The sequence below is a fragment of the Lotus japonicus genome, chromosome 3 (assembly GCF_012489685.1).
Source record: "Lotus japonicus ecotype B-129 chromosome 3, LjGifu_v1.2".
Lineage (NCBI taxonomy): Eukaryota > Viridiplantae > Streptophyta > Magnoliopsida > Fabales > Fabaceae > Lotus > Lotus japonicus.
In genome coordinates this window covers 74355261-74368334 of record NC_080043.1, presented here as the reverse complement: position 1 = coordinate 74368334, position 13074 = coordinate 74355261, and the positions used below count along the sequence as shown (strand labels likewise).

Below are 13074 nucleotides of genomic sequence, written 5' to 3'. Positions count from 1 at the left end.
TAGTTAGGCAGAATAATAATTAATTGTTATAATAGAAGGAGATACTGAATTTCTGGATCATGTACTCCACTTGCAGGCTCTTGCACCTGATTGAGAGAATATGCATAGGTCATAGCCTGCAGCTGCTGGGTCCTAATTGTAACAAGTGTTCTCCCACTCTTGCAAATTGTTGATCATTGTTGATTCTCAGATTCCTTAGAATGCATAGAACCTTAATCTGATGATTAACATATAAAGGAAAATCAGCTTCCTTCAAAGCCTACTGGGCGTATTCTCTACTCAAAGACCATACCCACCCACCCAACATCCATACACATTTTTATCATATTCAATTCTGTTAGGGTGGAAATACTCACACAACTAATAACCCATCTCTATAATACTTTTGGAGACATCAAGTATATTATCAAACAGTGCCAAGTATGTCATGGAAAATCCTGTAAGCGCAAAGTTTCTTATCTAATGAAACGATTTATGGACAAGTTAGCTCAGAATTTCATTTAGGTGCAGCAGCAAATATAAGTACGAGTTCTAATTTTGTTTAGTAAAAACAAGTAAGAAGAAACAGCATAACATAGCAGAGGTCCAAACCTGTATGTATGACCAATCGAAATTAGGACTCACTCTCATGAAAGCTTCAGTCCTTGATTTTCATACAGACTTTGTTTTTAAAATTACAAAGGAATAAAAATGCAAAGGCTTAATTACAACTTTGGTCCCCGACGTTTATCAATGTCACGATTTTGGTCCCCCACCTAATTTAATTACATGGATGGTCCCCGAAGTTGTAGGTCGTGTGCAACGTTAGTCCTACCGTTTATTTCTTAATGGATGAGGCTTACGTGGACGTCTAGTTGGAGAGAAAAATGAGATCTGAGGAGAGAGGGAAACACGTGAGTATCACGTGAACTCATTTGAACCTTATATGAACTCATTATACCCAAATCTGAAACCCTAGGGATCTAAATCGTGTTACCTTCTTCGTTCCAGGGAGGTTAGGGGTTTGGGTATAATGAGTTTAGATAAGGGTCACGTGATACTCACGTGCTTCCCTCTCTCCTCATACCTCCTTTCTCTCTCCAACTGGACGTCCACGTAAACCTCCTCCATTAAGAAATAAACGGTAGGACTAACGTTGCACACGACCTACAACGTCGGGGACTATCCATGTAATTAAATTAGGTGGGGGACCAAAATTGTGGCATTGATAAACGTCGGGGACCAAAGTTGCAATTAAGCCAAATGCAAATTATATGTGGAGTCAGTAATAAGATTTACATATTGAATCAAAACTTTGACCATGTTGTTCTGGATGAAATCTTTCATTAAAATTTGAAATCATTAAGTGATTTTTGATCTGCAATCTCTTAAAACTAATACCATTAAATCAATTTGAATTTCATATATCGTTTCCACTTTAGCCGCACACAGGCAAACCATTACCTCAGCTCTTCAATTTTAAACCAATAAATGGTATGCACTCTAATTGAAGAACAGAATCAGACAGCAATAATAGGATATCAGAAGCAGAGCAAGCAACAAACACAAGTAAAATATCACACAGACAACTCGATTTCAATCCAAACTTCCTAGTCAAGAACAAGTCTTAATTCGATGAAGCAAATGAATCTTACACGACAAGTCAACATAGACCGGACAGCAGGGCCGGCCTTGGGCCTGTGCAAGCAGGCCCACAGCCCAGGGCCTCCAAAAAGAAGGGGCCTCAAAAATATAATTTGTGAGATATATTTCTAAAATATATAAATTATTAATGTTCAAAAATATTCTAATATAGTGAGCTAGTTCAATGGAAAAGCACTATGCTCTGGAACCTGTGTGGTACAGGTTCAAATCCTCCTGGCGGTAATTTTTTAGCCATTAATTCGAATTTAAATTCCAAATTTATGCAAAAAGTCGGGTCCCTGGGATTCGAACCCACGAAACGCGAGCTCCATGGCCCGTTGATGCATTGCCAAGCGAACCAACACAATGCTAGTTAATAGTTCCGGACATTAATTCTATATACCAGTTTTTTAAGAGCTTAATTAGCATTGAAATGTAAAAGGTTTCCTTGGGTTCTTCTACCTAATTTACTAGATAAGTGGATATTAATTGGTGAACCAATTAACTCTGAAAATGCTTATTGGGTTAGCATTGATAGCAATTGAGAATAATATGTTGGAGAATATACAATATGAAAATTGATTGAAAGTTTTGCTTCAAAAAATGTTAGGAGAGAGACTTTTTTTAAGTAGTTAAATTTTTTTTTGGACTATATTGACTAGAATATGACATTTTGTTTATGTTAGTCACATATTTTTGAAGTTGTTGATGCTATTTATAATTTAAATAGATAATGTTCTTTTAAAAAAATTATTGGGGGTCCATTTTTATTATTTGCCCAGGGCCTCCAAAATGTCAGGACCGGCCCTGCTGGACAGGCTTGCAATGCTGCATCCTCCGAAGATTCCTCTGCAATAAAATAAAAATCCCAAACAGGTGTGGTATATTGGTATGAAATCCCAAATAGAAGAGTGCATGAGTTAACAGCTTTTTTTTCTGAATGGCGTGAAAAGAAATATTAATTGGAAAAAGGGGGTAAGACAAACAACTTTTCCAGAACTGAATGACATGATGCAGCATGAACAGTATCCATTCGCAAGGTTTCTTTCGAATGCTATAAAGTACATGTCAGAAACTACCCCAGACAGCTAAATTTTATTTTTTTTACCCCTTTTTTCCAATTAATATTTCTTTTCACACCATTCAGAAAAAAAGCCTGAGTTAACGCCCTTCATGGGCCATGGGTCCGAACTCGTGTATCAGTGTAATCCAATCCATAAATTTTGTATTCCCCCAAACCAAAAAAATAACTTGCAATTTTGTTCGCGCGCCAAGAAATTCATTAATATGATAGATACAAGTATTATTACAAACAAACAAGTTGGAAATTTTTTAAGATGTGAAAAATCTTTCAAGTTGGCTGAAAGAGTCTAATCTAACGTCTTTGGAAGTTGAAGACCTTGATTGAGACTGCAAAGATAAATGCAAAGACCACTGCAAACCCAACAACCGCAACTGCACAAACTCCTACGAAGTCATGATTCATACCAAAAAAACTCCTGATGAAGTCTTGGACTGAAATATCATCTGATTCAAGCATGTTGTCTATATCCCCAAACTGCGACGCTACCATCCCATAGAGAGTCCAAGCCACCGGACATGCCCAGTAGTACCACCTCCACCACACAGGAATTTTCTGTTGTAAAAAATCAGAACATTATCAGTAAGCATCAACATAATACAGCCATTGAATCCATTCTCTAAGGGAATTTAAGGGTTGACAACACTTACTGTTCGTGGGATGACAAATCCCGCAAAGAGGTTCCAAATTCCATAAAATGCAGAGGCCACAATTGCAGCAACATGGTGATTTGGGGTAACAGCAACAGTCATCATGCCATAGTATGTGAAGTAGCACAATGTGAAGAACATGAAGAACAAATACCAAAAGAATTTCTCAACAGTCCATTCAAATCCCATCATGGAATAAACTATGACGACGTATGATACAGCTTGGGCAAAAACATAAGGTAGCTCTATGATAACCTGTGACAAAATTGAGGGAGTTTTTTTGACATGAGAAACTATGCAAACCATAGTGCCATATTCATTTTGCAAAAGAGTGATTTTATTACCTGTGCAAGTCCATAGGGCAAGGCAGAATACATTCCAGCTGCTCTTTCTCTATAAAAGACAGTTCTTTCAACAGCTACCACGGGTTGTACTGAGGCAGAATTCTGGATGCCAAGGAAGAGAACAGCAGTGTACATGGAACCCAAAGCATTAAACAGATCTTGTCTATTTTTGCTGGATGTAAAAAAAACAAAGTAATCAGAATTCATGTTGAAAAGAAAGCATGACCAACTCCAATGTCTAATTATTAAATTACTGAAGTTTGACTTACTATTGGCCTCCGAGACCCCAGAATATTGTTCCAAACATCAAGGCTATGAATGTAGTGAAGAAAAACCTCACAGCAGTGTACGGTGGGTTGCGCCAATATGACCAGTGCTGTTTCCATAAGCAAGCCAAGCATTGGACCAAAAATGACTGTGAGTATTGAGTGGGGAAATGAAGATCCTTTGAACCAGGAGCAGGTTTGCCGAGTTCTGCTATAAGTTGCTTGTTTCTCCTGGAAAATAGTTGAGAACAATATAAGGCTTCCTCGAATACGATCTTAGGTACTATATAGTGAATCGATATCAAAATAAACCAGCTTACCTAAACAACTCAGAATTTTTGTATGTGTGATGAAAATCAACACCTAAAGTAAGTTCTTGTGCTGAACTTGTAACTTCCAACATCCAAGTTGCTGGATTGTAGCCATCTTTGATTTTATTAACCCCTTCAATGCTCTGGACAATGGAAAATATTACAAAATAAGTTACCCCACATGAATTATGGCTATCCTCTTGAAATAAAATTGAATATAAATTGCAACCAACCTCAAAATACTCGATCAATTTGCTAGAATGACGACCCAGTGGCCCAACATAGATTTCTTGTCCTCCACGCTTCATTAGGAATAACTAGAACCACATGTAATATATATCAGATTCAAGTCCAAAATTAGGAAAACTATAAAACACATCTTCAATTTATCATATCATCTCTTACCTCATCAAAAGCTTCAAATATGTCAATACTTGGTTGATGGATGGTGCAAACAACTGTTCTTCCTGTGTCAACTGTGTTCCTCACAGTTCTCATAACAATAGCAGCAGCTCTAGCATCTAACCCAGATGTAGGCTCATCCATGAAAATTATGGAAGGATTTGCCACTAATTCAACTGCAATAGTTAGTCTTTTCCTCTGTTCAGTTGAGAGACCACTCACACCAGGCAAACCAACCAGTGAGTTCCTCAATGGGTTTAGCTCCACTAGTTCAATAACTTCCTCAATGAACGACTGCTTCCATTTGTCTCAATCAATAAATAGCTCAAGGTATGGAAATTGCTTTGAGTCTTTCTACATTAAATAAAAAGTAAAATCATAAAGTGTCTTGAGCTATAAGTTCGAACCTTTCTAGTATTGGAATCAACTTCTGCTGGTAAACGAAGCCATGCCGAGTAGAGCAAGGACTCATAGACAGTAACATGGGGAGAGTGGATATCATTCTGCTCGCAATAACCAGATATTCGAGCAAATGCTTCTTGGTTTTTTGGGTAGCCAGAAACTTTTATGCTCCCACCAATAGACCCACCAGTTTTCCTACCAGCTAAAACATCCATCAAAGTAGTTTTACCAGCTCCACTTACACCCATCAATGCTGTGAGAACACCAGGCCTGAATGCACCACTTACGCCCTTCAAAAGGACTAACCTATCCTCCATTACACCTTGATCCCTCATTTCCTTCCAATTAAAATCTCAAGAGTCAGGGTTCAAATTGTTCCTAACTAGAGTGAAGTTAACTGAAAAAACAGTCACAAACCCAAATCTTAAATTATAACTTATAGTGACTTACCTGTGGCATGTCAACAGAGTATACGATATTGTCGAATGTGATAGAATGTGGTTCAAAAGGAAGAACCATTCCTCTTTTCCTGCCATGGCTAGAATCCACAGCACTATCAGCATTTCCTGAAGTTTATTATAGACAAATGAAAATTGGTTCAGCGTCTAAAGGCATATTATGAATCACTAATCAACAAGCTTACACATAAAAATAATATGCTTTCATCTGAGTTTTCATGACTTGGATGAAAAAGATAAATCACCTATGAGATCTTTGGGGGCTCGGCCATTAGGTGTTTTGTCTTCTGATTCTTCATTTATTGTTGTCTGTGCCTTGTCAAATGCTGTACAAATCACACATACTAATTTGTAAAATTTTGAATCACTACTAGAATCTTAAATAACCATACACGAAATACTCAATTACTCACGATTAAGGAAAGTGAGAGCCAGAGTGTATATAATGTTGTAAAGGAACATGAACCCAGTCAATGCCCCAATCCCTATCCAATACCAATATGCTTGTGTAAAGAACCCACGAGACTCCAAAACTTGAAGTCCCAGTGACTTATTTGAGTTTTGGGTAAACTGCAATTGAAGAGAAAAATGAATTAAACTTGCTTGTTTATAAACTGAAAGTAAAGCATTTCTGAAGTTGCATGTTCGAGAATTACATGGCTCCAACTGTCTCCAAGAAATTCATTCGCCATTATAGCATTTTGCCCGTACATTAAAGGTGAAGTCCAGTAACCCCAAATCCACCAGCCTTTGATATCCTCTGTTTCAATGACAGTGAAATGAAAGTAGCATTAGTATCAATTTCCATTCGACAATAATAAGTTACATCCTTGTTATTTTCTGTTAGTTGAACTCACTTCTAGATAGAATGAAGCCACCCAATGTAATAAGCATGACAAGTGCAAAGGACCCAAATGTATTAGCAACAATCATGTTTCTACCAAGTGCTGCAATAGCTCTGAACAATCCAGAAGCCATTTGATTTACGAGTAATAGCAGAGCATACTGCTTCACAAATCTACATAAATTATGAAACTTCACACCATAAGTAATCCAACAATCAAGTAGGTAAAGGTAGAATTAAGTATTAACATGTTTCAAACCGATAAAGGAAGTTTAGTTTCTTTACCTCCAAACATTTGGATCAAACCCAATTCCATAGTAGGTGAGAATTACCCAAACAGCTACTTCCACAAATGTAACAGGAATCTTGAGGATCCAATTAGGTATGGCATATGCCCAGGAGGGATAAAATAAAAGGTCTCGTTGCTTGTAGAAAATCGGAAGCTTTGCAATGGACATTGAAATCTCAGCCATTCCATTAAACATAATCGTTCCTAGCGAAAAAAATACAGCACCTGAGAAGACACTTCCATCACTCAAGGAATCCCGGTGCATCTCAGTTCGCAGAAATAGTGTCACTGTCACTATTGCCATGAAAGTAAGCTAAAAAGCACACAGAAGAATCAAATATCAGAACTGCGAAATCAAATTTTGTATTAACAATTAGAAATTAAAAGTGTTTAATCATATAAACCAAAGAGCCTACCTGGCATATCTTGAAGATGTACACAAAAGAATTCCTTTTCATCAGCAAGTACTCTCGTGAGAAGTTAGCTCTTAAAAGTTCCTTCTTGTTAATACCAAATTTTTCTGTGGTTAATGCAGCTGGGTGACTCTTAGATTTGTCAAAGGGAATTCCAAGCTCATCTCCGGTTTTCCTCCCAACATGGAACGCCTGAAACGCCTCAGCGAATTGAGTAACAGTTACAAATCTGTACGGTTCACCTCTGCGAAGCCAGTATTGCTCTTGATCCTTTTTTGAAGTTACCTGTAAGAAAAGAAAGGTTATGTGTAGTGTGTAGTGTACATGGTCTTCATAAAAAACTTCAAATGATATATACCAAAGATAAACTTTGCTTACTTCTTGAAGGAAGTCAGCAACACCTTTCCTCTCAGGACATTTGAAGCCAAGAGATTCAAAAAATTCGAGAATAAATTCACGGGGTCCTTGGTAGACAATTTGGCCATCAGATATAAGAATGATATCATCAAAGAGCTCAAAAGTCTCAGGTGCTGGCTGTAGCAGAGAGATAACTGTGGTTCCATTAAGAATGTGAATATATTGCCTCAGATAGCTCACAATTTGAAATGTTGTGGAACTGTCCAAGCCAGTGGATATTTCATCCATGAACAGAGCATTTGCTGGTCCAACCAGCATCTCCCCTGTAGTAACCCGCTTTCGTTGTCCTCCAGAGATACCTCGCCGCATTTCATCCCCCACCATTGTGTCAGCACATATATCCAACCCCAAAATCTGCAAAATTTTAGAATAAGTACCTTGTTCCTTCAATTCATATATAATATCATGTAACAAAGAACTTATTCCGGTATTACCTTCAGTACATAATCTGTTACTATGTTTACCTCCTGGCCTCCAGTTGCAGCTGCCTGTTATACCAGAAGTCAATCAAATTTTGAGTCTCTATATCTATAGCTGTGAAAATAACTTGTGTTATTGCAATAAAGATTGATAATTGCTTCTTTCTCACCTTCATGAAGACATCAAGGTACGGGTCCGGCTTAATATTTGCTTCTTTTTCTCTTCTAGACAGCTCAGCTAGCAATTCTGTGGATCACAAAAGATAATAACCAGTTATACTTATGTTACATTACACCCCAAATTAGATATTAAGTACTGCAATGAAAAACGCAAGCCTTGGTAAAAGAAATGGCTAACCATAGCGCGATCCAACCCCTTGGCACCTAGCGGAGAAAGCCAATGTTTCCCTCACCGTCATTTCTCCAATGTGAACATCATGCTGGCTGATATAGGCAGCCGTTCTCTGAGGTACAAACTCGTTCATTTCATGGCCATTATAAGTCACTCTTCCAGAAACCTGGAGGGCACAATGGCGTTCATATTAGATGAAAAGTACCACTTTTTATAATTGACAATGAAAGAAAACTTAAGAGGGTTGTCTTTCTAGTTTTCACCTTTAGATTTGGATCAAGCTTTCCTGACATAGCCAGAAGGAGTGAGGTCTTTCCAGAACCTGGAGGACCAAGAATGAGAGTCATCCTGCCAGGTTTGATGATTCCACTAACATCTTTGAGGATAGTCACATGTCTCTTTTTGGTTGAGAGGATATGGAGCGAAGTAAAGAAACTCTGGAAGACAGAAGACAGAAAGATTGTGATTTGTGAGTATAAATGCAGAACAAAGAAAACAAAAACAAAACTGATAGAGAAACACAAATTTACCTCCACTAGATTTTTAGCGAAGTTCACAAAAGTGGGCAAAGCTCTGCTTCCCAAATAAGCCTCTGTCTCAACATTTAGGTGCTCATATCGAACTTCAATTGTTGGAATATCAATCCCAACTCTGTGAAAAAATTAGAAAAACAAACAAGACAAAAAGAGAGGGAAGGTTATTACATTAATTATTAGATTTTCAAGAAGTAAATAGCATGATTTCAAAAGAAACATTGATAACAATGAAGAATTAGAGCATAGGTGAGAAGGAAAGTGCAAAGAAGCAACAGCATTGGATCATTATTGGTTACCTATCAATTCTTTCCTTGAGCTTCAACAAAAACCTCTCATTGTCCACTTCAGCTACCTTGATCAACCTGTCCAATAGTTTCTGTCTTTGCTGAAATCCAAGATCATTTATATCAATCTCCTTAGCAACTCCGCGAGATGATGTGACCAACAGCCCTTTCCTGAGACGGCTGTAAGTAGGGAGTTTCTCAAGTGCAGCCCATTTCAAAGCCTCCTCATCATCTCCTTCTTCGTGCCGCGAGGACCTCGAGAATGCGTCCATTGTACTGTTTCCCCATACTGAAGAACTGTTCGCTCGGAGACTGTGACCTGCTCCATATATATCACCTCCCTTCATTATTCCTGCCACAAGAAAAATTGACAAAGGGAAGAAGAAATAAAACTGAACGTAACACTAATGTTTAGAGGATTACTTTACAAGCTAGCAACATAAATCTATTACATATATATATATATGTATGAAAATTCTTCTAGAAGGCCTATGCCACTTGTCTCGCTAATTAATTCAGTTTCCATTTAAGGAAAAAGGAAATCATCCAACATTTATGTTTCAACATTGCATAGGCTTCTAGAAGATTAATTTTCTTTTTAACTCATTAAATCCTAAACCCTAATTCAGTAAAAACTTGAAGAGGTAGTTTTTAATTCCTCAAGAAAAATAAAATCACCCAGCATTTATGTTTCAACATGGCATATAGGCTTCTAGAAGATTGATTTATTTTTAAAATCTCCCTTTCAAGTTTCAACTCCTTAAACCCTAAACCCTAATTCAGTGAAAACCAAACATACGATTTTTCTTCATTGCAGCACTGCTTATTTCCCCATTGTCGTCTCCGTCTCCGTTTCGTCCTTCGCCCACAGTTCTCATGATCACGTACCCGCTTCCTTCACTCGCTTGATTGTACAATGATTTTGCTTGTATACAACAACATTGCCTTTGATATTCCTTTTCTTCTCAATTATCTGATTCTCTTTTCCTGGCGGTAACTTTTCCAGTTCAGAATTCTTTCTTTCGTACCCTCAAGAGAGTTAGCAGGAAAATTATGCTGGAGAATCAGAAAACTGTAAAGTAAGGTTTTTTAAAAAATTCAAAATCGAAAATCATTAGCTTATTAAATCAATTAAAATTTTATTTTCCGATGTAAAAAAAATTCAATTACAAATTTGGTTAACTTAATTACCAGTTTTCAGAAAGAAAAAAAATTAATTACAATAAATTTCGAAATTATAACATAGGAAAAATGGAAATGCAATGAAACTCATTAGGATTTCAATTTCCTTCCTATACAATCGAAAATCCTTAGCTATTAAATTAATAGCAAATTTGGAAAACTTAATTATCATCCATTTTAGATTTCAAAAATAATTCATATAATAAACACATAGGATTTTAGGAAATTCGACACTACAAATAATATAATCTTTAAGCATTGACGGTGTAAAATTTTTTACACCATCAACCAATCATATTTCAAGGATGTGAGAAAATCTCTCTTTTTATTTAATTTCATTAATTGACGTGGCACATCCTAGAAATCTGATTGGTTGACAGTGTAAAAAAACTTTACACTGCCAGTGCATCATCCTTTTTCTCTGAAATTTAATATTCAAATTTGAAATTAATAATTACTATATTCAATGAAATTTAAGATTGCATTTCAAAAAAATTGAAATTTAAGATTGAAACTAATTATTATGGACAGACAAATGCTATCAATCATATCTTATCTTATCATGTCCTATAATATATAATATTATTATACTATATACTATTTTCGAAACTAAAAAATGGCAACTCCGATAAATACCACTCTCTCATGCTTTGTCTTTCTTGTGAAGCTTTCTCTCTCATTCTATTATTAGTAGGTAGATGATATCACATTTGTGTTTTTTTATTTTTTAGCAATTTAAATATTCAACAATTCCATATCTTTGAAAATAGCTACAACATTAATATGACATTTAATGGTTATTAATGATATTAGAATAATTAACAAAAATTGACTGTGAATTTTTTACCGTTAAATGTATTTGACATTTTTTATTTAAGTTATATTTTTTATTTGAGTTTAAATATAGAAAATTACAATTTTTTAATAGCTATGAATATTTGATAAATTAAAATTTAAATAAATATAAGTTTAATTTTCTAAGACTAATTATAAAAATTTAACATGATATAATTAAATCATTCATTTAATTAGTAATACAGTATCATATATATTTATTATTTTATAAATGAAATCAAGATCCATTATCTATATTTTAGAATAATCATAAAATTAGTAATATGATGTCATATACCCCTTTTATTTTATAATTTCAAATTATAAATAAATAAGATTCATACTACTAAGTCGTGCATAATTTTAATAAAATTTATTTCAGATTATAAAAATGTTGATCATTACAATCACAATTATAGAAATTTGTCATACTATTAGTTTAATTATATTCATTACCATCTGAAATTTGAAAATAACTTAATTATGTTAAATACATTCACTAATGTAAATCAATAAAATTATGTACCTTAAACTTTGGACGACATATTCTACCACTACAAATATATTTTTGTGTAAAGCATAAATTTATTGAATTGATAATGTTTTTATTTTAAAATTTTATACAGATGATAAATGATAAATTCCTCAGATTCAAGCTTTTATTCCCCCCCCCCCCCCCCCAAAGAATAGCTGATGTGGTAAGATTGAGAGACATATGACTTGGTCAAGGAAAGGTCAATGGTTCAATCTCTAAAGGGTGTAATTTATCTTTTCGATGTAAAAAAAATCCCCAAAATTTAAATTTAGTTACCCTAATTTTATTGAAAAATATTAAATTTGATTTTAATCACAAAATATCAATTCTGACTTTGGGAAAACATATATTTATTTGAGAAATAAATATACAAAATAATTTCAATTAATATTAACTATTAACTTAATTCAAAATATCTTTTTTGGAAGAATCAAAATAAACAAATTAATGATATTTTTAATTTTCTAATAAACACTTCAAATTTTAAATAAAATTACCCTGTTTTTTTTGAAAATATAAATCTGATTTTAAAATTTTTGATATTTATTTATTAATTATATATATATATTATATAAATGAGCAGTTTTTGTAACTTTGAGGGTAAGAAAGTAATTCAATAAATAAATGCACATGAGTAGATATTTTTTCATAGACATATATGTAAATTTGTGAATAAAACATTATGAAATCAAATTTGACCATTGAGTGCTTCTAATCCTAACCGTGCATCATTTTCTTACCAAACCCGTTGAGCAACATTTCACATTAATCTTGGTTATTTTCTTTGTTGCTTTTGTAACTCTTTATTGTGGTTACAAAAACGTCAGCAAGAGGTTCTTCATTTTTTTTCCCATATATGAAACGTACTTTAATTCTCCTTTCATATTCTTTTCGTCTTTACAACGAAGAATACATTGATGGAATAATAAAAGTTTTGCACTAGGGTATTGCAAACAATCTTAAAAGACTTTTTGGTAATTTGCTATCTTTCAAGGGCATAATTTGTTTGGAAAAAAATCATAGAGTATTTAAGTGATGATATATTGCATAAACAAAGGCTTCTCATAACTTAGTGGTGAGTACATTTTTAATCAAAGCCCATACAAAACAATAAGGACAAAAACCACACACACAAAAATTCTGCGCTTCGAAAAAATATAACCAAACACATTGATCACAAAACAAACCTACAAATTTAAATTTTCTTATATCTATGTTTTTCTTTTAATTCATACACTTTCTTTCAATAAACATAACAAAAATAACAAAGATTTAGAAAAATATACACGCAATAAACAGAAAAGAATATCCTCCGTCCACCGCATGGGTCACAATCTAGTACATATATAAGTAAAATTGAATTGAGTATTACATTTGTGGCAACATTAGTTAGTTATTTATTTTCGTTATTATTTATATATTAATTTTTAGA

General features: G+C 34.4%; 1 protein-coding gene across 1 annotated transcript; it reads right to left on the bottom strand.

Annotated features, from left to right (window-relative positions):
- Positions 1-2840: 2840 nt before the first annotated feature.
- Positions 2841-9438, bottom strand: LOC130745846 (pleiotropic drug resistance protein 1-like). Its single transcript, XM_057598252.1, has 22 exons — positions 9104-9438; positions 8802-8922; positions 8535-8708; positions 8278-8437; positions 8090-8166; positions 7935-7988; positions 7462-7854; positions 7087-7368; positions 6667-6983; positions 6395-6555; positions 6194-6297; positions 5951-6107; positions 5783-5863; positions 5530-5645; positions 5085-5417; positions 4681-4971; positions 4509-4592; positions 4285-4418; positions 3968-4195; positions 3699-3870; positions 3355-3609; positions 2841-3259 (listed from the first exon to the last, which is right to left on the bottom strand). The coding sequence occupies exons 1-22, from the start codon at positions 9436-9438 to the stop codon at positions 2999-3001; spliced, it is 4290 nt and encodes a 1429-aa protein (XP_057454235.1). The 3' UTR covers positions 2841-2998.
- Positions 9439-13074: the final 3636 nt, after the last annotated feature.